Source organism: Macaca mulatta, chromosome 16, assembly GCF_049350105.2.
Source record: "Macaca mulatta isolate MMU2019108-1 chromosome 16, T2T-MMU8v2.0, whole genome shotgun sequence".
Taxonomy (NCBI): domain Eukaryota; kingdom Metazoa; phylum Chordata; class Mammalia; order Primates; family Cercopithecidae; genus Macaca; species Macaca mulatta.
In genome coordinates, this window is record NC_133421.1 from 68,200,445 (window position 1) to 68,223,114 (window position 22,670).

The window sequence follows — 22,670 nt, forward strand, 5'->3', positions numbered from 1 at the left end:
CTTGATCTAAGAGAAGCAAGTGACCCTCCTGAAGCAGCTGAAGTGATTTAGCCCAAGTCCAAACTGAAAGGAATTGGACCAGGGTGGCCATCGAAGATCAAGCAGCTCAGTCCCCTCATCCCTGCAATTGCACCTCTTCGGCACACAGAGCCCTTCCTGAGGATGCGATGAGGCTGCCACGAGCCCAGTGATCTGTCCAGGAGCCCTTGTGCCCCGTTGCCTCTCCCAGATGCAGTGATGGTGGGGCACCTCCCCGTGCTTCTGGTGGGAAGCAGGACGAAAGTGTCCTCTCTCCTCAGATCCCCAGCCCACCACGGCGGTCTGCCTGTCGGCCCCTTCTACCCCAGAGTGTGGCCTAAGGGTAGAACTAGGTGCAAGGCTCATGCCAGCACCTCACTTTCACCCTTCTCCCCAGCCCTTGCTCCACTTCCCAGCCTGGTGAATCTGTTTCTAATGGAGTTCTTGAGCCAGCCTCCTGAGCTAGGTGTGGGGCTGGGAAGTGGAGGGGTAGGACCTTCAAATATGCAGGAAGAGGGTAGGGACCCACTCAACACCCTCTTTATATAGATAAACATTTGGTAACACCTCACTTACTCTCTTAAAATGACAATCGTAAATAATATGCCTTCTCATGCACTTACTTTTTTAAAATCACACTCTAGTGCCTGAGCTATACTAGGGAGAAAAAAATAAAAGGAAAGTGATTTATAACCAAATGACATATATTTCAATCTGTCAGTGCTCAGGTCCCATGACACTAGAAAGTGTAATGAAGTGTCAGATACTTATCTTGCATATAATAAATAAGTCTGAATTTAAGAAACGTAGAGGATCAGAAATTATTCTGTGTAAGGACAAAAATAAATAAATAAAGGAGCAAAGATATGCTATCAAATGTTAGAATAAATATTATTTTAAGGCCAGGCATGGTGGCTCGTGCCTGTAATCCCAGCACTTTGGGAGGCCAACGTGGGAGGATTGCTTGAAACCAGGAGTTTGAGACAAGCCTGGACAACCTAACAAGACCCTGTCTCTACTAAAAATAAAAAAATTAGCCAGGCATGGTGGTGTACGCCTGTAGTGCCAGCTACCTGGGAGGCTGAGGTGGGAGCACCACTTGAGTCTGGGAGTTTGAGGCTGCAGTGAGCTGTGATGATGCCACCGCACTCCAGTTTGGGCAACAAGAGTGAGACCCATCTTAAAATAAGTAAATAAATAAACAAATAATTTTTTTTCTTTTTTTAGACAGAGTTTCACTCTTGTTGTCCATGCTGGAGTACAATGGCGTGATCTCAGTTCACTGCAAGCTCCACCTTCTGAGTTCAAGCGATTCTCCTGCCTCAGCCTCCCTGAGTAGCTGAGATTATAGGCATGTGCCACCACGCCTGGCTAATTTTATATTTTTATTGGAGACTGGGTTTCTCCACGTTGGTCAGGCTGGTCTCGAACTCCCGACTTCAGATGATCCGTCCACCTCGGCCTCCCAAAGTGCTGGGATGACAGGCGTGAGCCACCGTGCTGGGCCATAATTTTTTTTTTTTAATTTATTTTTTTGAGACGGAGTCTTACTCTGTAGCCCAGGCTGGAGAGCAGTGGCACCATCTTGACTCACTGCAACCTCTGCCTTCTGGGTCCCGGTTCAAGCAATTCTCCTGCCTCAGTCTCCAGAGTAGCTGGGATTACAGGCACGTGCCACCATGCCCAGCTAATTTTTGTATTTTTTTAAGTAGAGACCGGGTTTCTCCATGTTGGCCAGGATGGTCTTGAACTACTGATCTCGTGATCCACCCGCCTTGGCCTCCCAAAGTGCTGGGATTACAGGCGTGAGCCGCGGCACCCGGCCAAATATTTTTTAATATGTATTTTTTTTTAAACTGCAAAAACAGATCACATTTTGTAGCCTGTACATGTAAAAGGGAGGCAGGGGCTGAGATCATGGTAACAGAGTTTTTACCAACGTGAACAGCTGTCCCTGCCCAGAAATGGCAGCAGTGCTTCGCAGTCATTGTGAAATTAAAACACTTCTCCCCACATTACTAGACTCACACACACACACAATCTCCCCTTCCAGAACCACTGAATTAATGCTTCAAATATTAACCTGACAAGTGAGTAAAATTCCAACTGAACATTTGGAATGATATATGCCAAAATATTAATGATGCTTTTCTAAAGCAGAAGGGGAATTACAAGAAACACTCCTTTTTTTCTTTCTTTCCTTTTTACGTTCTGTATTGTGTAAAATTTTGCTTACAATCTGTATGAACTTTGCAAACAGACCAAAAAAAAAAAAAAGTCATTTTTCAAGCCAGTGTGTCTGGGCTCCCAGTAGTTTGCATGTTTGTTTTGGTCCTTTTAAGGAGGATCCAAGTCCGCGATGGAGAAACCATCAATTCACTTTTTCAAACGCCAAAACAACTCCGCAGGCGTGGGGGAGACCTATCTTGCAGCCCTGCCGGCCCAAGGCTCGGCTCCAGTGAATTCGGCTCACCGCAGCCCTACGGCTTTGCTCAGCCCCGTCTGCACCGCCGCCCCGTGGCCAAGGGCAGTACTGCGCCCTCCAAAAGGCGATGGCGGAGGAGGGGCCCGGGGCCTTGCCCCAGGGACAAGCTTCTTTCTGTACCACTGACCACATGGTAGTCTGCTGAAGTTTATGGACCCCTCTCTCAGTATAATGGCGCGTAAATATATAAATAAAATATATATGTTGAAAAGAAAACTAATACTGGTGAGATGATTCTCAAAACTCTTTATAAATGTGTAATATAATAATAGCCGTTTCATTATGGTTAATAACCAGCTCTAGAGGCAGGTCTCGGAACTCATTATTTTCTAAGCAGTGAGGAGTACACACGAGGTTTCAAGATATCCACAACCTGATGTGCCAGTGTCTGTGATTGTAATTGGTAACAAAGTTACAGGTACTGCTAACAGTACACTGTTAATACGAGGAAAAGCTAAATATTAGAAGTTGATGAAAGTCCATATGTAACTTTTTCCCATGCGAATTCGACTTACAGGCCCCTTAGGGCGCACGGACCACAGGTTAAGGCCCCCTTGAAGGGGCAAGAGTTTGGGAGAAGCGCCAGTGTGGGTTTTCAGTCCTGGGAGGTGAGCCGAGGGGTAGGCACGCATGGGCGCTCAGAAAAGGGAAGGCAGAGGCGCCTCTCCGGCTGGGCCTGCGGAGGGGTGACCCACACGCCCCTCCCCTCGCTTCCTCGGCCTGGTTTCACGCGACTGGAGGAAGTTAAAGACCCGCGTGGCTGAAGAGCAGCTCACAGTTCCCAGCGTCTGCTCCGGCGGTGTCCAGCGCCCAGAATGCGGCTTCTGGTCCTGATATGGGGTTGCCTGGTGCTCCCAGGTGAGATGGGGAGGGGGTCTTGGGAGGGATGTGGGGCTCACCCTTGGGGTCTGCAGGAGAAGGACCTCCTGACTGCCTGATAGCCCACCCCACCTATCCTCAGCCTCCTCAACCCTAGGGGAGCCGGGCGGGGTGGGGGTGGGGTGAGGTGGGGACGGCGCCGGGCCCCACTTGCTGTTTCTGGAACCTAGAGCCAGGTTTTCTCTCAGACCTGTGGGTTTCCCCTCATGGCAATGTGGCTGTGAGAGTTGCTTTGCCTCTCTAATCTTAATTTTTCTACCCTGTGCCAATCCTGGAGGCAGAGAAGACACCCCGTCTGGTTGCTCTGTTAAACTCAGCATATATTTGTTGAATCTCGGCTGTGCCTCTCCCCACAACCCTGAGAGATGAAGAATTACCATGTTTCGTCAATTCTTTTTTTTTTTTTTTTTTTTTTTTGAGACAGAGTCTCGCTCTGTCGCCCAGGCTGGAGTGCAGTGGCGCAATCTCGGCTCACTGCAAGCTCCGCCTCCCGGGTTCACGCCATTCTCCTGCCTCAGCCTCCTGAGTAGCTGGGACTACAGGCGCCCGCCACCGCGCCCGGCTAATTTTTTTTTTTTGTATTTTTAGTAGAAACGGGGTTTCACCGTGGTCTCGATCTCCTGACCTTGTGATCCGCCCGCCTCGGCCTCCCAAAGTGCTGGGATTACAGGCGTGAGCCACCGCGCCCGGCATGTTTCGTCAATTCTTTTGCTTTCTTTTTCTTTACCTTCTAACACAAAATCAGGATGCATCCTACAACTGATGTCAGTTGTTCATTTGGCAATGGTGAGACCCCATCTCTACAAACAAACAAACAAATTAGCCAGGCATGGTGGTGCACACCTGCAGTCCTAGCTAGTGGGAGGCTAAGGTGGGAGGATCGCTTGAGCCCCAGAAGTCAAGGCTACAGTGAGCCATGAGCACCAGTGCCCTCCAGCCTGAGCAACAGAGTGAGATCCTGTCTAAAAACAAAACAAGGCCAGGCGCGGTGGCTCATGCTTGTAATCCCAGCTCTTTGGGAGGCTGAGGCAGGCGAATCACTAGGTCAGGAGATCAAGACCATCCTGGCCAACACAGTGAAACCCTGTCTCTACTAAAAATACAAAAAATTACCCGGGCATGGTAGCACATGGCTGTAGTCCCAGCTACTCAGGAGGCTGAGGCAGGAGAATCGCTTGAACCCGGGAGGTAGAGGTTTCAGTGAGCAGACATCATGCCACTGCACTCCAGCCTGGGCAACAGAGCGAGACTCCATCTCAAAAACAAACAAAACAAAACAAAACAAAACACCCAGAAACCCTGCTGGCTATCTGACTGTCAAATTCCATCTGAACCTAGAACACTCCCCCAGCCCCAATTTCTCAATGGGCCAGGGTTAGGGAAACAGCAACAGCCCTGCCCCAAGTTCGCCCAGAGTAGCAAGGAAGTAATGGCTCTTCCAAGGCTGTCCCCAGAAGGGATGACTGAGAAAAGCCTTCCTTCCTCCTCCTAAAATGGAAGCTCTGGCCTTGACCTTGGTACATGGAGCCTGGTTATTCCAACCTCCACTCCTGCTCTGATTTTAGGTTATGAAGCCCTGGAGGGCCCGAAGGAAATCAGTAGGTTCGAAGGGGACACTGTGTCCCTGCGGTGCACCTATAGGGAAGAGCTGAGGGACCACCGGAAGTACTGGTGCAGGAAGGGTGGGCTCCTCTTCCCTCGCTGCTCTGGCACCATCTATGCGGGAAAAGAAGGCCAGGAGACGACAGAGGGCAGGGTGTCCATCCATGACAACCGCCAGGAGCTCTCGCTAATTGTGACACTGTGGAACCTCACCCTACAAGACGCTGGGAAGTACTGGTGTGGGGTCGAAAAACGGGGCCCCGATGAGTCTTTACTGATATCTCTGTTCGTCTTTCCAGGTAACAAATATCTCTCCTTTCCCAGGCTAGGGACAGGAGCTGCAGAGGGAAGCGGGAGGGGCGGTGGGGCATAATCCTGGTGCAAACCTTAGGGGCACTGAGTCCTTAGGGAGATCATGCAGGTCAAGCGCTGAGCAAGGCTTGGGGTACAGAGGGAGCTGCATGAGTCTTGGCCATTCTTTCACTCTTGCTGCCCACGGTCACACCACTAGTAGATGTCAGAGCAGGACTGGACCCAGATCTGTCCAGGGCTGGACTCGGTGCCTTTCCTTTCTGCCCAGATGTGCTGGAAGGAGATTTCCATAGGCTGGGTACAAGATAGACATATCAGGGGATAAAGAAGACTCCTCGCCTGGTGTCAGAGATATTCCTGAGGCCTCCCGAGGCTGGGCCAACAATTGCTGCATTCCAGACCCAGCCCACAGTGTCACCTCAGCCCTGGTCATGCTGGCCTCACCCTGCATGTGCCCTCACCTCTGCCCTCCTGGCCTCCACCTCCCCAGATATTGAAGTCTAGCCACAGGTGCTAGAGTGCCTGGGAACCAGCCTCTGGGTAGTGTGCCTGAAGGAGAGATTGTTAAATGCAGGGAAACTAGAGGACCAAGGCTGGAGCTGTGGGAACTGGTAGAGGATAGAACACCTCTCTGGGAGCCCAGATCCCCACCTAGACCTGATGAACTAAGGAGAAAGAAGCCAGAGAGGGCCCAGGGGAGTGGGAGCCTTGGTCTGCTGGCCAGTGAGGGCGAAGTATGTCTTTGTATCCCCATTTCACAGATGAGGGACTGAGAGTCCAAGAGACTAAGTGATTTGCCCAAGATCTCACAGCAGGAAGTGGTGGAACCAGGATTAAAACACAAGTCATTTCCAGCTTTGATGTCTGCTTTATTCCTCTTCTAGCCCCATAGCTGGGACCTATCCCAATCCCAGGCCCATCCCTACCACCATATCCCCTAATTTTTTTTTATTCCCTTATCCATGGATCTTTAATTTGGGGAAATAAAAGTAAACTTGCCAAAAAGCAGCAGCATCAAACTACGTTGAATCTGTTCTTCATTATTTACAAGATTCTCTTATCTCTTCCAATTCTTATCAGTGTTCATATGTCATTTCTGCAAGTTATGAGCAAGTTCACCTGTGTTTTAGACTTACCCTCATTTGTAATTCTTTATTTGCGTATGATATGTGTATTGCTATATTATCCTCCTGTATCAGACTTTGTTGGCCTCTCTCTGATGGCAGTTGGGATATTGAAAATGAAGAAGACTCACGACAGTGGTGTGCTGGTAAATGTTGAGCAGGCTGGGGATGCAGATGCTCTCATTTTGTGGTGTTTTCCAATTTCTGTGGTGTCCATTTCTGTGGTCCAATTCCCATGGCCAATTTCCAGCCATCGACAGTTTAACAACGGTCTCACCAATTCCTGAAAAGTTGACAATGAGCTCTTGTGAGCCAGTGCGAGCCATCTCCAGCACACCATTGAATATGGTGAACCATGGGAAGAATTTCTAAGAAAGTCAGAAAAAGACAGATGTACCCACTATCATTTCTTTTCTTTTTATTTATTTATTTATTATTCATTCATTCATTCATTCATTCATTCATTTTTCTGAAATGGGGTCTCACTCTGTCATCCAGACTGGAGTGCAGTGACACAATCTTGGCTCATTACAACCTCTGCCTCCCAGGCTCAAGTAATCCTCCCACCTCAGCCTCCAGAGTAGCTGGGGCCACAGGCACAAGCCACTGTGCCTAGCTACATTTTGTTTTTTGTTTTTTTTAAGATGTGGTTTTGCCATATTGGCCTGTCTGGTCTCAAACTCCTGGACTCAAGCCATCTGCCCACCTCGGCCTCTGAAAGTACTGAGATTGCTGGTATGAGCCACTGCACCTGACCAGCCTACTATCATTTTCTTTTATTCATCTTTGTCTGAAGACCCTAGGCAATGAAATATGCAAGATTAAGAAGTATAAGGCCAGATGTGGTGGCTCACGCCTGTAATCCCACCACTTTGGGAGATCAAGGTGGGTGGATCATGAGATCAAGAGTTCAAGACCAGCCTGGCCAAAATGGTGAAACCCCGTCTCTACTAAAAATACAAAAATTAGCCAGGTATAGTGGCAGGCGCCTGTAATCCCAGCTACTCAGGAGGCTGAGGCAGAGAATTGCTTGAACCCGGGAGGCAGAGGTTGCAGTGAGCCGAGATCACGCCACTGCACTCGCTGGTAGACAGCAAGACTTAGTCTCAAAAAAAAAGGAAGAAGTATAAATGTTGGAAAGGAAAAGATAAATACTCTGCATTTGCAAAAGATTTTATTATCTACTTAGAAAAATCCAAGAATAAACTGACCTAGTGTTACATATTGAGTATCCCTAATCCAAAAATGCAAAATACTCCAAAGTCTGAAACTTTTTGTGTGCCAGCATCACACACACAACGGAAATGCTCATTGGGGCATTTTGGATTTCAGATTTCCAGATTAGGGATGCTGAATCAGCAGATATAATGCAAATATTCCGAAATCTGAAACACTTCTGCTCCCAAGCATTTTGGATAGGGGATACTCAATCCGAAGAAGAGAAGGTGGTGGACAAAGAGGGAGAGTCCAGGATGGCACACAGTCAGCAAGGACTGGGGAGGTGACAGACAGACTTGGGAAAGTGGGGACTGGAGTAGCTCCTGGGGGGTTGGTTGTATCAGGCTTCTGCCCACTGTGCTGGGCACAGAGGATAGGCATTTTGCCCTTAAGGAGTCTCAGCCCAGCAGGGAGACCCAGTACACAAGAAATTGCAGTGTAAGTGAGCATTAGCACCACTGGAGGCATGCACAGGGGACTGTGAGTGCACAAAGGAAAAAAGATTCGCTGCTTCTGGGGAAGACATTTCAGAGGAGTTGACCTTGAGCTTGTGCTGAAGGACAGAACGAAGTGCTTCAGGCAGAGATGGAAACGAAAGCCATCGTACACAGAGGAACAGCATGTCCAAGGCACGGAGGTGGGCGGGAGGCTGGCTTAGTCGGGACTAGAGGACAACTCTATGGCTGGAGCACTGAACAGGGAAAGAGGCGAGGTTGACAAGGTGGTTCAAAGCCTGAGTTTTGTTCTTTGCTTTTTTTTCTTTTTTTTCTTGGAGACAAAATTTTGTTCTTATTGCCCAAGTGTGAGCTGCCACGCCCAGCCTGAAGCCTGAGTTTAAGAGGCCTCAAAAGGCATACTAAAAAGTTGGAACTTCGGCTCACACCTGTAATCTCAGCACTTTGGGAGGCCGATTCGGGCAGATCACCAGGTCAGGAGATCGAGACCATCCTGGCTAACACGGTGAAACCCCGTCTCTACTAAAAATACAAAAAATTAGCCGGGCGTGGCGGCGGGCGCCTGTCGTCCCAGCTACTTGGGAGGCTGAGGCAGGAGAATGGCGTGAGCCCAGGAGGTGGAGCTTGCAGTGGGCTGAGATCCCGCTACTGCACTCCAGCCTGGGCGACGGAGCGAGACTCTGTCTCAAAAAAAAAAAAAGTTTGACCTTCGGCTTATAGGCAATGGAGAGCCACTCACTGTTCTAAGGCAGAGAGGGATGGGATCCAACACAGACTTTTGAGACAAAACTGGCATAATGTGAAGGGTGGCAGGGAAGAAGCAGGCTGAGAGGCAGGTGGGGACAGGGGAAACTGAGGGTCTGAGCTAGGTGAGAGGCCAGAGGGCTGCAGAAGGAGAAGACCAGGGATCTGCTGGAACCCGCCACGTGGCTCCTGGTTGGCTGAGGCGAAAGACAGCAGTGCTCTGTGCTGAGGTTGGGGGTAGGAAAGCTGCCAGCCCCTCCCAAGGAAGGAAAAGGGGTTCAGAGCGGTGCCGCCCCTGAGAGCAGCCTCTCCCTTTCCTCTAGGACCCTGCTGTCCTCCCTCCCCTTCTCCCACCTTCCAGCTTCTGGCTACAACACGCCTGCAGCCCAAGGCAAAAACTCAGCAAACCCAGCCCCCAGGATTGAGTGAGTGAATGGCGATTCCGCCCCATCCCTTGCCACCCTTCTTACAGAAGCAGCCAGTGAGTGCCTGCCTGGTACCAGACACAATACTTTATGACCACTTAGGTGTCCCCACAAGCCTGGGAACTGGGTCGTCCAGCTGTGGAAGTACAGGCTCAGCAGGGTTAGGTCACTCGCTTAGGGTCACACAGGAAGCGCCAGAGCCTGGAAGTGGTCACAGCCTGACCCCAAAGCTCGTGTTCTGTCTGTGCCATCCAGAGTCTCGGGGGCAAGCCAGAAAGGCCGGGCGTTGGGCCCTGACCTCTGGACTCATCCCTGCCACCCTGCCCTTCTTGGTCTCATGGCTGCAGAAGGAAGTCAAGACCTTACTGAGGCACGGGTGGTGGGGAGGGGGCACATGATGGTGAGGCGAGGACCTGCCCTTCTGGTGAGGAAGGAGGTGACAATTGACTGTGACTGTAGAGGGAGGGCAGGAAAGTGGCCACTGAATGGTCACTGGAAAGGGTCATGGAAGCGAGGAAGGGGAGTGCTTATACCTCCCCACAGAGGGAACAGGCTGTGGGCACAGAAAGAGACTAAACATCACACACAGCTGTGGGGTGTGTCTGATCTACGGTCTGCTTCCTCAGAATGGCTTCATCTACATCTGTTTGCTTACTGGGGTATCCTTTAGCTGGGGATGTTCTGAGAAATGGGTCCCAGAGAGGCTAGGGTTCAGGGGTCAAGGGTCAGAGGTCTGGGATGCTGGGATGCAAGGGTCAGGAAGGATGCTGAGGCATTGCTTTTGGACTTGTAGCTTCTCCTGGGCTCTACCCAGCAGGAACCACAGCCAAGCAGGGGAAGACAGGGGCTGAGGCCACTCCATTCCCAGGGACTTCCCGGTACGGGCACAAAAGAACTTCTCAGTACGCAGCAACCTCTCCTCATGCAGCGACCTCTCCTCCTGCAGGGAGCTCCCGCCCCCCAAAGCAGCTGGACTCCACCTCAGCAGAGGATGCCAGTCCAGCTCTCAGCAGCGGCAGCTCTAAGCCCAGGTGAGCCCCAGGTGACCAACATCACCTTTCAGGCCATCACTAAACCATAAGCTGCCTTTGAGCAAATAGGAACCCAGTGGTCTTTCCTCTAAGCAGACACATCCTCGTGTCATGGCCACAGCCTGCAGCACAGAGGGTCCCTCACAGGGACCCTTGAGCAGTAGACAGCTTGCACTATAGGAGCCAGCAGCTCTGCTGCCTGTCCAAGGCGAAGGGTCCACCAGGGTCGCAGTCCCCACCTCTCTCCCTGCCCCAGCCTCAGGGATGGCCCCCCCAGTTCGGGGGCTTTTGCCTATATACTTTGCACTAAGCCCTGTGCCAAGCATGAAAACTCAGAATCCAAAACAAAACAATTTTTTTCCTTACAACTGGAGTCCCAGCCTGAAGGATTGGTTCTTGGGGGTTGTAAATGCACTTGGCTACCGACATCCAGGCAGCTGCTGGCAGGTTCAGATCCTGCTGAAAGTGAATCCTGGGGTTGGCAACGGGAGCAGGGATCCCTCCCACGCCAGACAGGGCTGATGGGACATCGTGGTCCCTAGTGCCCTCTGATCTCCTTGGGAGAGATAAAGGACATGGCTTGACTCACAGTAAGAATGCCAGGATGCCCCACTTGCCTGTGCCAGTGACACCAGCCCAGATAAAGGCCACTGAGAACTTCCCCGCACACCACTGCGTGACCTGGCAAGTCGCTCATTGCTTCAGGTGTCAGTTTCTCCAGTGTGAAATTGAGCCACTCCTACCTAGTTACACAGGGATTGTGGAATTTAACAACTAACACTGACATGGTACCTGGCATGTGTCTGGCACTGAACTATGTGCTTTTCACATCCTGACCCATTTGATCCTCACCACAGCCATTTTACAAAAGAGGAAATTGACACCCTGGGCGGTTCAGTCACTTACCCAAGGTATAGGAAGGTGGTGGAGCTAGAGTTTGAATCCAGACAGCCTGGCTTCAGGGTCTGCACTAATTAAATAATGATTGTCAAGAGCCAATAGCACTAAATATCGCCCTCCCGCACCACACCCCCCACAAGTCTTTGCTGCATTGAATTGAATTCCACACTAGGGATTGGCTTTCTCAGCCTGTACTTGGGACCCCCAAAGGACATAGACTCTGGCTTATCTGGTAACAGCCACTTAGGCTCCTTGTGTCTCATCTCCAGGGTGTCCATCCCAATGGTCCGCATACTGGCCCCAGTCCTGGTGCTGCTGAGCCTTCTGTCAGCCGCAGGCCTGATCGCCTTCAGCAGCCACCTGCTCCTGTGGAGAAAGGAAGGTGAGCAAAGGTGGGTGGCAGGAAGGTGGGAGGCTCACTGGACCAGGGACCTCGCTGAGACCTGCAGCTCCCCGTCTAGCCCCGGAAAGACCCTGTGGGTCTCAGCGTGTCTGTCTGAAATGTGGGCATCAGGAGCTATGGCCTCCCTTCTGAAGGAGCCACAAGGTAATCAACATTAGGAAAGCAATTCACAAGGGGAAATGGGAGAACGAAGGGTTCTCAGCTTCTTGCCTGTCCGAACTGATCAAACACTTCTCTACCTGTTGATCCCAGGGAATTCATGGCCAGCTCCTTGTGTGGGAACCAACTGCCAGGGGCAATGCAGGACCAAGCACTTGAACTTGAGCAGGACAGACACTGTAACCCCACTCCTGCCACTGGGTCTCTAGAGCTGCTCAGTCCCTTCCATAGACTGGGGCTCAAATCCCAGCTCTGCCACTTTTCAGCTGTGTGAGCTCAGGCAAGTCATCTAACTGCCCTAAGCCTCATTTATCTCAAATCACAGATATACATCAAACAGAAATAGAATACAAGTCACAAATGTCATTTAAAACTTTTGAATAGCCACATGAAAAAGAGTAAAAAGAAATGAGTGCAGTTAAGTGTATTTTATTTTATTTTAATTACTTATTTTTTTAGAGATAGGGTCACACTCTGTCGCCCAGGCTGGAGTGCAGTGGTGTGATCATGGCTCACTGCAGCCTTGAACTCCAGGGCTCAAGCGATCCTCCTGCCTCAGCCTCCCGAGTAACTAGAACTACAGGCATGAGCCACTACGCCCAATCTAGTGAAGTTGATTTTAATAATGTACTTTATTTAACCCAATATGTCCAAAACATTCTCATTTTGATACGGAATCAATATGAAAATATCAATGATACATATTCTACTTTCATGTTTTTCATATTGAGCCATCAAAACCCAGTCTAATGTAAAATAGTCACATTTCAGTGCCTGATGGCCATGTGTGGCTTCTGGCTGCTGTGCTGGATGGCAAAGACTAAAAGGATTAACCAAAATCTCAGTAATAAGAGCTACCATGTGCCAGACACTATCCCCAGCTTATCTTGCTTATCCTCTTTAATCTCCTCCACACTGTGGAGTACACCTATTTTCCAGAGGGAGAAACTGAGGCACAGAGTGGTTAAGCAGCTTGCCCTTTGTTTGCATAGCTAGGAAGTGGTGAAGCCAGGAAGATAATCACAATGTCATCCCCGTGGAGGTGGCCATGGGGGAATCCTGGGCCCGCTTTCCATCTCTTCCATGTGGCTCCTAGGAGGAAATGTGGGCTTTGTCCAGGTCCCCTCTGAGGAATCCAGGGTGGGAGCATTCCTGGTCACAACCTCAGAGCCACTTAGCACCTTGCCTCCCAAACTTTGATTGCCAGCTAGCAGCGGTGGCAACCCTTGGTAGCCTGTTAGAAATACAGACCCTGAGACTCTCACCTCAGCCTACTGAATTAAACTCTGCACTGTATGAAAATGTCCAGGGTGTCCTATGTGCACACTAAGGCTTAAGTAGCAGTGACCTTAGCACACAGATTTATTTTCCCAACCAGTTTCTGACCCTCATGAGATCATCTCCATGCACTGATCTCAGAAGACTGGGTCATTCCCAAGGGGCTGAACTGGAAGGGGCTCTTCTGCCCATCTGGCTGCCTCCTGCCTCTGGGAGGCCCCTGCTCCCTTATGCAAGGGGGCCAGTACGCCTTTCTGGGCCGAGCTCCAGGCCATTCCCGGCTACACCTGGCTTCAAGGAGCTCCTGCTTCTACATCTCTTTCAGCTCGACAGGACATGGAGACACAGAGGAATGAGAAGGTCTACCTCTCACACTTGGTAAGGACAGAGGCGTAGGGAAGCCCAAGCTCAGATCCCCTTGGGGCTGCAAGTCAAGATTTCTGGGCTCTGCTTCTGTAACTTCCTACCTGGGCCTGCATGCCTGACCTGGAGGCAGCACTTGCTCCCCACCTTGGAGGAACCTCTGTGAGCCCGAAGACCAGTCCTTCAGGGTGTGAGCCGGACAGAGTGCCCGTGGGGGACTCACAGGTGGGAACCTGATTTCCCGCCAGGTGCCAGGCAGGGTGGGCACCAGGAGCCATGTGAGCATCTTCTCCAGGCGCCTTCTTTCCATGCCTCCTTTTATAATTACAGAACATCGGAGCTAGATCCAGAGGAAGCCTTTGAGATCTCTAGCCCAACCTTTCTCTCGGATTAAAGCAAATCCCCTTTCAGAATGCCCAGGGGTCAGGGAGCTGTTAGAGATGCACTCTCCAGGGCCCCAGCCCCCGCTGAACCCTCCAGGGGTGTGGTCCAGGGACTCTGGCAGTGCTACAGACTCTAGTGTGCTTTTACAAAAGATGAAACTGAGGCCCAGAGAGGGTAAAGGTCTTGCCCATGGTCACACAGCAGGTGGTGGCCCAAATAGAAAACAGGACCCAGATTTCTTGACTCCCTGCCCTTCTCTTTCCAGAACTCCCTGATGTTTTCTCTGAGCCTTCCTTGGATCTGAGACCAAGGTGACATGGCTGCCCTAGGACCCAGGCTGAGGGTGGTGCTCTGGGGACCAGGGGCAAGAGAATAAGGGTCCCTGTGCCCATTATCTGGAGCAGGGAACCTGCCCCAAGGCTACTGCTGCAAGAAGAGACTGTGCCCTCCGAGGCCAGCACTCCAATGGAGGGGGCTGCAGCATTGCACTTCAGGAAACAGAAGCCTCTGGCCCCTCCTCCCTCCGCTGTTTACTGAGATGCCTCCACTCCATTCCTTTAAACACAAGGGCAGGAAAGCAGGGCTACCACTGCCTTCTTTCCTGGCGCCAGTGAGGACAAAAGACTCAGGCCTGATCCCCCAAGGATGGTCTGGGGTGGAAATGGGACTTTGGGCTGTGGCTTAGGAAGCAGCTGTTGCTGTGTCAGGAAGCTCAACAGGGCCAAAGGTAGCGGAGGGGAGTAAGGGAAAAGTCATGGAGACACATGGATGGACGGATGGTGGGTGCCACTGGCCGCCTCCACGTCCGGCCTCCTGGCTCTGTGGCCTGGGGCCTGGGTCTCACCCCACCTAGCTCCAGAAGAGGGGTTGGGGTCCAAGGATGCTGAGAGCACCTGTACCAGCCACAGCCCCCATGCTACTGCCTTCTGGCAACCCTGGGAAGGGCTGCTTTGGGCTTTTTCCTGCCTGAGGCACCTGACCCTGGCTCTGCTGAAGAGGGAGGGGACAGGAAGGGGCACAGGGCCAGCAGGTAGAGGGTCTCTAGGGGCAGCCCCTTGTTGAGGGAAAGATGGAACAGGGCCTCCCAAGAGGGTCAGAGGCAAGAACCTTGTAAATACGATCAGGTGGGAGCTTCTGCTTTTTCTTGATTATTTCCCTTGTGGCTTCTCCATAAGTTTTAGCAGAGTCTGGAGATGGAATTGAAGGGCTTTGGGGTTTTCTTTGCCCACATTCAGGTCAAAGAGGGAGGGGATGCATTACTCATACTCTAAGAGAACCTCACAGGGGTGTGAAAACCCTGAGGGAAGTGTTAGGGGTCAGACCAGCATTTTCTTTCCCAAAGAGATCTTGCTAGAAGGATTGCCATCCATCCATTCATGTCAGGGGCTTTATATATGCCATTGAATCCTCATCATTCCCACACGAGGTAGATTATTATCCGCCTCATTTTGCAGATGAAGAAATACAGGCTCGGCTTTGCAGACGCTGCCGCCGAGGAAAGTCCTGTACTACTAGCCATGATCAACCCTACCGTGTTCTTCGACATTGCCGTCGACGGCGAGCCCTTGGGCCGCGTCTCCTTCGAGCTGTTTGCAGACAAGGTTCCAAAGACAGCAGAAAATTTTCGTGCTCTGAGCACTGGAGAGAAAGGATTTGGTTATAAGGGTTCCTGCTTTCACAGAATTATTCCAGGGTTTATGGGTCAGGGTGGTGACTTCACACGCCATAATGGCACTGGTGGCAAGTCCATCTATGGGGAGAAATTTGAAGATGAGAACTTCATCCTAAAGCATACAGGTCCTGGCATCTTGTCCATGGCAAATGCTGGACCCAACACAAATGGTTCCCAGTTTTTCATCTGCACTGCCAAGACTGAGTGGTTGGATGGCAAGCATGTGGTCTTTGGCAAAGTGAAAGAAGGCATGAATATTGTGGAGGCCATGGAGCGCTTTGGGTCCAGGAATGGCAAGACCAGCAAGAAGATCACCATTGCTGACTGTGGACAACTTGAATAAGTTTGACTTGTGTTTTATCTTAACCACCAGACCATTCCTTCTGTAGCTCAGGAGAGCACCCCTCCACCCCATTTGCTCACAGTATCCTAGAATCTTTGTGCTCTCGTTGCAGTTCCCTTTGGGTTCCATGTTTTCCTTGTTCTCTCCCATGCCTAGCTGGATTGCAGAGTTAAGTTTATGATTATGAAATAAAAACTAAGTAACAAAAAAAAGAAAGAAAAGAAATACAGGCTCAGAGAGAAAAGGGAACTTGCCCACAGTGACCCAGCCTGAAAGAGGCAGAACTGGGGAAACTGACAGGTCTATGGGGCCAGCTGCAGAGCCCTCTGTGTCCTCCACCCTGCTGCACTGAAGTACAAGGGGTTTGAGGAATGAAGCCAAGCTCACAACCCAAGATTCCTCCCCCAGACTCAGGAGAAAGACCCTGGGACAGCTGCAGACCCTCGCTCCTGGAAATGAATAGCCTGCTAAGCTCCCATCAGAACTCAACCCGGCTTCCCAAGACTTCCCTCTTTCTTTACTATGTTTATTACTAGTACCTAGAAACAGGGGCTCTGATCTATATCTTGCATATTTAGCAACCCAGAAAATGCCTCTGTGCTTGCTGGAACAGGGTCGATCGTCCACAGTGGAGGCAGAGGGACAGGGGAGAGATGGAATCACACCAGACTTACAGTAGTGGGCCTGGCTGCTGCCTACTACTGTGTGTGGTTTGGCCTCTGTACTGAGAGGCTCTTTCCTCAAACTCGGTCACCCAGGAACAGGTGACACTTCTGTAGCTGCTGGTGGTCCAGGGTCAGCAGTGGCTGGGTTATAACCAGACTGCAAAGCTGTAAATATGGACTCATGGGTGTGATGTCAGGAGTCCTCTGGAGTAGCCCCAGGTCTGCCCTGCACCAAGGCCTCCTCTGTCTTCACCATGGGCAGGGCTAGGAGGGACAAGAGCCCTGAGTGGCAGCATTTGGGAGTTGCCTTACCCCTCCCAGTGCCCCCATCACCACCCACATTTCCCCCAAGGAACTCAGCTCTAATCCTTGTCTCCAGAAGGCTGAAGATGTCATCCTGTGTTTCTTTCTTTTCTTTAGTTTCTGTTTGTTTGTTTGTTTGTTTGTTTGTTTTCTGTTTTCTGTTTTTGAGACAGAGTCTCGCTCTGTCGCCCAGGCTGGAGTGCAGTGGCGTGATCTCAGCTCACTGCAAGCTCTGCCTCCCATGTTCACGCCATTCTCCTGCCTCAGCCTCCTGAGTAGCTGGGACTACAGGCGCCCGCCACTAAGCCCAGCTAATTTTTTGTATTTTTTAGTAGAGACGGGGTTTCACTGTGTTAGCCAGGTTGGTCTCAATCTCCTGACCTCATGATCTGCCTGCCTTGGCCTCCCAGAGTGTCTTTAGTATATTTTTATCTTTTTAATTTAAATTTTAGAGAAACAGGGTCTCACTATGTTGCCCAGGTTGGTCTCAAATTGCTGGGCTCAAACAGTCCTCCAGCCTCAGCCTCCTAAAGTGCTGGGATTACAGGCGAGAGCCACCACACCCAGCCTTCATCTAGACATTTCTAACAAGAGATGGCTCAAACATCTACCTCTGCCCCCATCCCCAGAAGCTAGGTATTGAGTGAAGCTGGGGCCTGGTTAGTATACCACGAACACCAAGCCCAAGAGAAATGTGTCACACACCCTGCCAGGATGGCAGCAGGGTATAGGGAAAGAGCTTGGGTCTGCAGTCAGACAGTCTCCGGTATGAGTTCCAGCTCAGCCATTTGCCAGCTGTGTGATGTCAAGCAGGTTGCATTACCTTTCTGAGCCCCTATTGCCATAGCTCACATGGTTGTAAATAGAAAAGAGTGAGATGACATACCCCATAGATACCCAAAAAATGGGAGCTTCTTTCTCTAGCATCAGTGCCCATTTGACCATGGGATTCACTGTCCAGGAAACCTCAGGGCAGCCTGTGGCCTTGGGAGTCTTGGCTGGGGACCTTGGCCGGCTCCAGCCTCTGCTCTGCCCACCTGCTAGGGCAAGGGCCGAGATGGATGGGCCTGGCGTTCCTGATCTGAGGACCCATGGGAACAGCCAGGCCCGGGTCAGAATATGGGCCTCCCCACTGATCTTGGACTACCTCTCTCTTCCCTGGGCCGTGGTCTCCTCATCTGATAGATAATGGATTGCTCAGACCCATTATCTCATGTGCCCCTTGTTATTCAATGCATCTTTGGCATGTTCAACTTTGCTTTCTCCTGGCCTGTTACAAAGAACCTGCAGCCTGCATGATCTTTCTGCTTTAAAGGATAGAAAATAATGAAAACAAATCAGTCATTCCAGAAGTTCTCACTGGTTGAGTGGTAGGATGCTATTATGAATATTATAATCCCAAAGGACAAATTCTTACCTAGTTTTACAGCTGAGGAAACTGAGCTTCAGAGAGGTGAGACAGCTCGTCCTTCTTTGGACAAGGCACAAAGGAAGGAAGTGGCAGAGGCACGCAGGAGCTTAATATTCTCCCCTCCCAGCACCTCCCTGCCTTGCCCACCCCTCCCATGTTTCCCTCCTCTTGCTTGGGCTTGGCTGGGCTCGTAGACCATCCCTGCTGCCAAGAACAGGCTGTTCTGACCAAGTCTCTGTTACAGCCACTGGGGAATGGCCGGGACACAGAGGACGCCGTGATCAACATTGCAGGGTCCATGGGGCCTCTCACCATCCCTGAGCCCTCTCCCGGCCTCCACACAGAGATCCAGTATCTAAGCCAGGTATGGACAGAAGGGCCCTGGGAAGGGAGGGGCTGCAGAGCCACCTTGCCTGCCTCCACTCTGACAATTGGAGGAAGTGGAAGAAGGCCTTTTCCTCAGCATCTGCTCCCCAAACCCCACACCCCCGCATTCACCCACCTTCCCCATCACAGCCACAGCCCTAGCCCATTTCACCAGGGAAGCCAGGGCTTTTGACCTCACATCCTCTTTTTTCCGGTCCAGAAAATTCCTGAATAGCTTGTTGGGAGTCACAGCTGACAGTCCTGTGGGCTGGCAGGAGGCCACAACTGTGCCAGAACCCAGCCTGGAGCCTTGAGGGCACCCCGGGGGAGGGATGGATTGGGGTCATGAGAGGCCATGAATCAAAGCCTGGGAGTTCTGGGGAGGAGAAGTTGTTAGGTCGTGTGCCCCTGCAGGTGGATGGAGGGCTGGAATTTGTGGAAAAGGCTGGGTGGACACAGCAGCTACCTGGGGACCACTCCTCACACCCCCTACCCCTTCATTTGGGTTCTGCTCTCCAAACCCCACTGTTGTCTTTACAGACTACAGAGGAAGAGGAAGCCCCTTCCCAGGCCCCCGAGGGGGACGTGATCTCGATGCCTCCCCTCCACACATCTGAGGAGGAGCTGGGTTTCTCGAAGTTTGTCTCAGTGTAGGGCAGGAGGCCCTCCTGGCCAGGCCAGCCGTGAAGCAGTGTGGCTGGCTGGATCAGCACTGATTCGCGAAAGCTTTCCACCTCAGCCTCAGAGTCCAGCTGCCTGGACTCCAGGCTCTCCCAACCCTCCCCAGGCTCTCCTCCTGCATGCTCCAGCCTGACCTAGAAGTGTTTGTCAGCCCCGAAGCCCAGAGCGGTGGCCTTGCCCTTCCAGCTGGAGACTGGGACATCCCTGATAGGTTCACATCCCTAGGCAGGGCACCAGGCTGCTGACCCTCAGCAGGGCCAGGCAAGGCTCAGTGGATCTGTCCTGAGTTTCTATCTGCCACAAACTCTCCTGGGCCTCATGCCCAGTGTCGGACCTGCCTTCCTCCCGCTCCAGACCCCACCTTGTCCTCCCTCCCTGGCGTCCTCAGACTTAGTCCCACGGTCTCCTGCATCAGCTGGTGATGACGAGGAGCATGCTGGGGTGAGACTGGGATTCTGGCTCCTCTTTGAACCCCCTGCATCCCAGCCCTTCAGGAAGCCTGTGAAAAATGTGATTCCTGGGCCAACCAAGACCCACCAAAACCATCTCTGGGACTTGGTGCAGGACTCTGAATTTCTAACAATGCCCAGTGACTGTCGCACTTGAGTTTGAGGACCAGCGGGCCTGATGAACGCTCAGACCCCTCCAGCTTAGAGTCTGCATTTGGGCTGTGATGTCTCCCACCTGCCCCCATAAGATCTGCTCTGTCTGTGACACCATGACCCAGCTGGGCACTCCCCTGAGGCCTGCCTAAGTCCAAGCCTGGATCAGGTCAGGTGCACATTGCAGGGATAAGCCCAGGACCAGCCGAGAGTGGTTGCTTTCCATTCACCCTCCCTGGCCATGCCTTCTTGCCTTTGGAAAAATGATGAAGAAAACCTTGGCTCCTTCCTTGTCTAGAAAGGGCTACTTGCCTATGGGCTCTGGTGGCTAGAGAGAAGAGTAGGAAACCAGAGTGCATGTGGGTGTCTAATACGGAGGAGAGTAGGAACAGAGCGGATACCTGAAGGTGACTCCGAGTCCAGCCCCCTGGAGGAGGGGTCAGGGAGTAGGGGTAAAGTAGCACAACTACTGTTTTTTTTTCTTTTTCTATTATTATTGTTTTTTAAGACAGAATCTCGCTCTGCCACCCAGGCTGGAGTGCAGTGGCACGATCTGCAACTTCCGCCTCCCACGTTCAAGCGATTCTCCTGCCTCAGCCTCCCGAGTAGCTGGGATTACAGGCACGCACCACCACACCTGGCTAATTTTTGTATTTTTAGTAGAGACAGGGTTTCACCATGTTGGCCAGGCTGGTCTCGAACTCCTGACCTCATATGATCCTCCTGCTTCAGTCTCCCAAATTACTGGGATTACAGGCGTGAGCCACCGCGCCTGGCCTTATTTCTTTAAAAAGTGAAATTAAGAGTTGTTCGGTATGCAAAACTTGCAAAGATGGAGAGGAAAAAGAAAAGGAAGAAAACATGTCACCCATTGTCTCACCAGAGACTATCATTATTTCATTTTGTTGTATTTCCTTCCACTCTTTTCTTCTCCACATAATTTGCCGGTGTTCTTTTTACAGAGCAATTATCTTGTATATACAACTTTGTATCCTGCCTTTTCCACTTTATTGTTCCATCACTTTATTCCAGCACTTCTCTGTGTTTTACAGAACTTTTTATAAATAAAATGTTCATCAGCTGCGTATTCCATCCTATCAGTGTGTCTCAGTTTATTTAACCAATTCTTTATCACTCGATATTTTAATTTGCTTCCATTTTCACTATTGTAGATAAGTGTGGGTGAATATTTGCCTGGGGCTTTATCTGCATTGGGAGATTTCTTTCTCTTTTTCTTTCCCTTTTTTTTTTTTTTTTTTGAGACAGAGTGTTGCTCTGTCGCCCAGGCTGGAGTTGAGTGACGCGATCTCAGCTCACTGCAACCTTCATCTCCCTGGCTCAAGCCATTCTCCTGCCTCAACCTCCCAAGTACCTGGGACTACAGGCATCTACCGCCATGCCCCGCTAATTTTTGAATTTTTAGTAGAGACGGGATTTCACCATGTTGGCCAGGTCTTGAACTCCTGACCTCAAGTGATCCGCCTGCCTCGGCCTCCCAAAGTGCTGGAATTACAGGCATGAGCCATTGCACCCGGCCGGGAGATTTCTTAAAAGGATTTGCATGCGTGGTAGTGCCAGGTCATAGGGAGTGAACATTTTTGAAGTGACTGACACCTCTTGCTAAACAGCTTTCTGGAGTGGCAGCACCAATGTCACTCCCGCCAGACCCTTGCAATCAATGTTTCTTGAAGTCCTCTGCACCTGTCCCTGCTGGAAAGGCAGGAGAAACAGTTCAATAATGGCCCTGTGGTCAGAACTTCAAGGGCCTGGGGTACTGGGTGGAGGTGGAACTGGTCTGATGAAGCAAGAACAGCTCACCAGAAGGTGCCAGCCTGTGCCCGAGGCCCCTGCACTGGGGTTGCACCAAATACCTTCTCCTGGTGGAGAGTGAGCTCCCAGGCCCGAGCTCTGTGTGCTGCACCCAGGCTCCAGGCACCGTGTGTACCTACCAAGGTGTTTGGGATATAGGGAGCAGCAAGTTTCAGATGGTCCCAAATCTTCTGCTGGGACCTGGGCACACACACTGTCAGAATGCACCTTAGAAGGGCATCAAAAGCAGGCTTCGCCCATGAAAAATCCCTTGGCTGGGGTTTCCCTGGAAGGAAAGAATCCTCCTGTCCTCTGAATCTCTCCACTGGAGCCAGGGCTTCCTGGGAACCAGAAGGCGGTCAGCTGGGCCATCCCACTCCCATCCCTTGCCCATTCGCAGACTAGGCTAAATAAATTGACATCGTCTGAGAGGCAGAGTTCTCTCCCGGACAACCTAAGATTGCCATCCGTGGAATTCCAAGTTTCAGTGGATTTATGAGACATGCAAATATTACTCAGAGACACTGTCTTATTCTCAAAGTACCACCAAGAGGTCCCAGCTCCCTCCTGACAGGTAGGGGAGAAAGACCACTCCCTTACCAGTTGCCACTTTGAATCCCCCATTTTGATACACCTTGGTTTTATGTTTGTACTCGAAGACTCAGAGCTGCAGTCTTTGGTATTTACGTGAGATTCTATTCATTCCCCCTTAAACAAAAAGAAGCAAAAAGTCACCGCTCACCTATCCTGAGAATGAGAGTTTCCAGTTTGGAGACTTTTCCTGGGAGGTGAAACTTCAGAAAAAAATGGAGGAACATTGAAGAATTGCAAACATTTAGTTTTGCCAAATTAGGACAGTAAATATAACAAAAATAATAAACTATCATTTACCAGTCCAGCTATTTCCTTAAAAGAAACTTTTTTTTTTTTTTTTGAGATGGAGTTTTTGCTGTGTCGCCCAGGCTGGGGTACAATGGCACAATCTCGCTCACTGCAACTTCCACCTCCTGGGTTCAAGCTATTCTCCTGCCTCCCAAG

The 22,670-nt window shown here is 51.0% G+C and overlaps 1 protein-coding gene across 13 annotated transcripts; it reads left to right on the forward strand.

The window, feature by feature from the left end:
- Positions 1 to 3,212: 3,212 nt before the first annotated feature.
- On the forward strand, positions 3,213 to 20,918 carry CD300LG (CD300 molecule like family member g). 13 transcript variants are annotated; one of them, XM_015119827.3, is made up of 8 exons: positions 3,213 to 3,361; positions 4,948 to 5,283; positions 9,161 to 9,262; positions 10,056 to 10,293; positions 11,463 to 11,575; positions 13,359 to 13,411; positions 18,419 to 18,538; positions 19,081 to 20,918. In XM_015119827.3, exons 1-8 carry the CDS (start codon positions 3,319 to 3,321, stop codon positions 19,192 to 19,194), a joined length of 1,119 nt encoding a protein of 372 aa, XP_014975313.1. In that variant the 5' UTR covers positions 3,213 to 3,318; the 3' UTR covers positions 19,195 to 20,918. The 13 variants fall into 13 exon arrangements, with proteins under 13 accessions (XP_014975313.1, XP_077828029.1, XP_077828030.1 ...); XM_077971903.1 differs by having other exon boundaries at positions 10,077 to 10,293; XM_077971904.1 differs by lacking the exon at positions 18,419 to 18,538.
- The last annotated feature ends 1,752 nt before the right edge of the window (positions 20,919 to 22,670 follow it).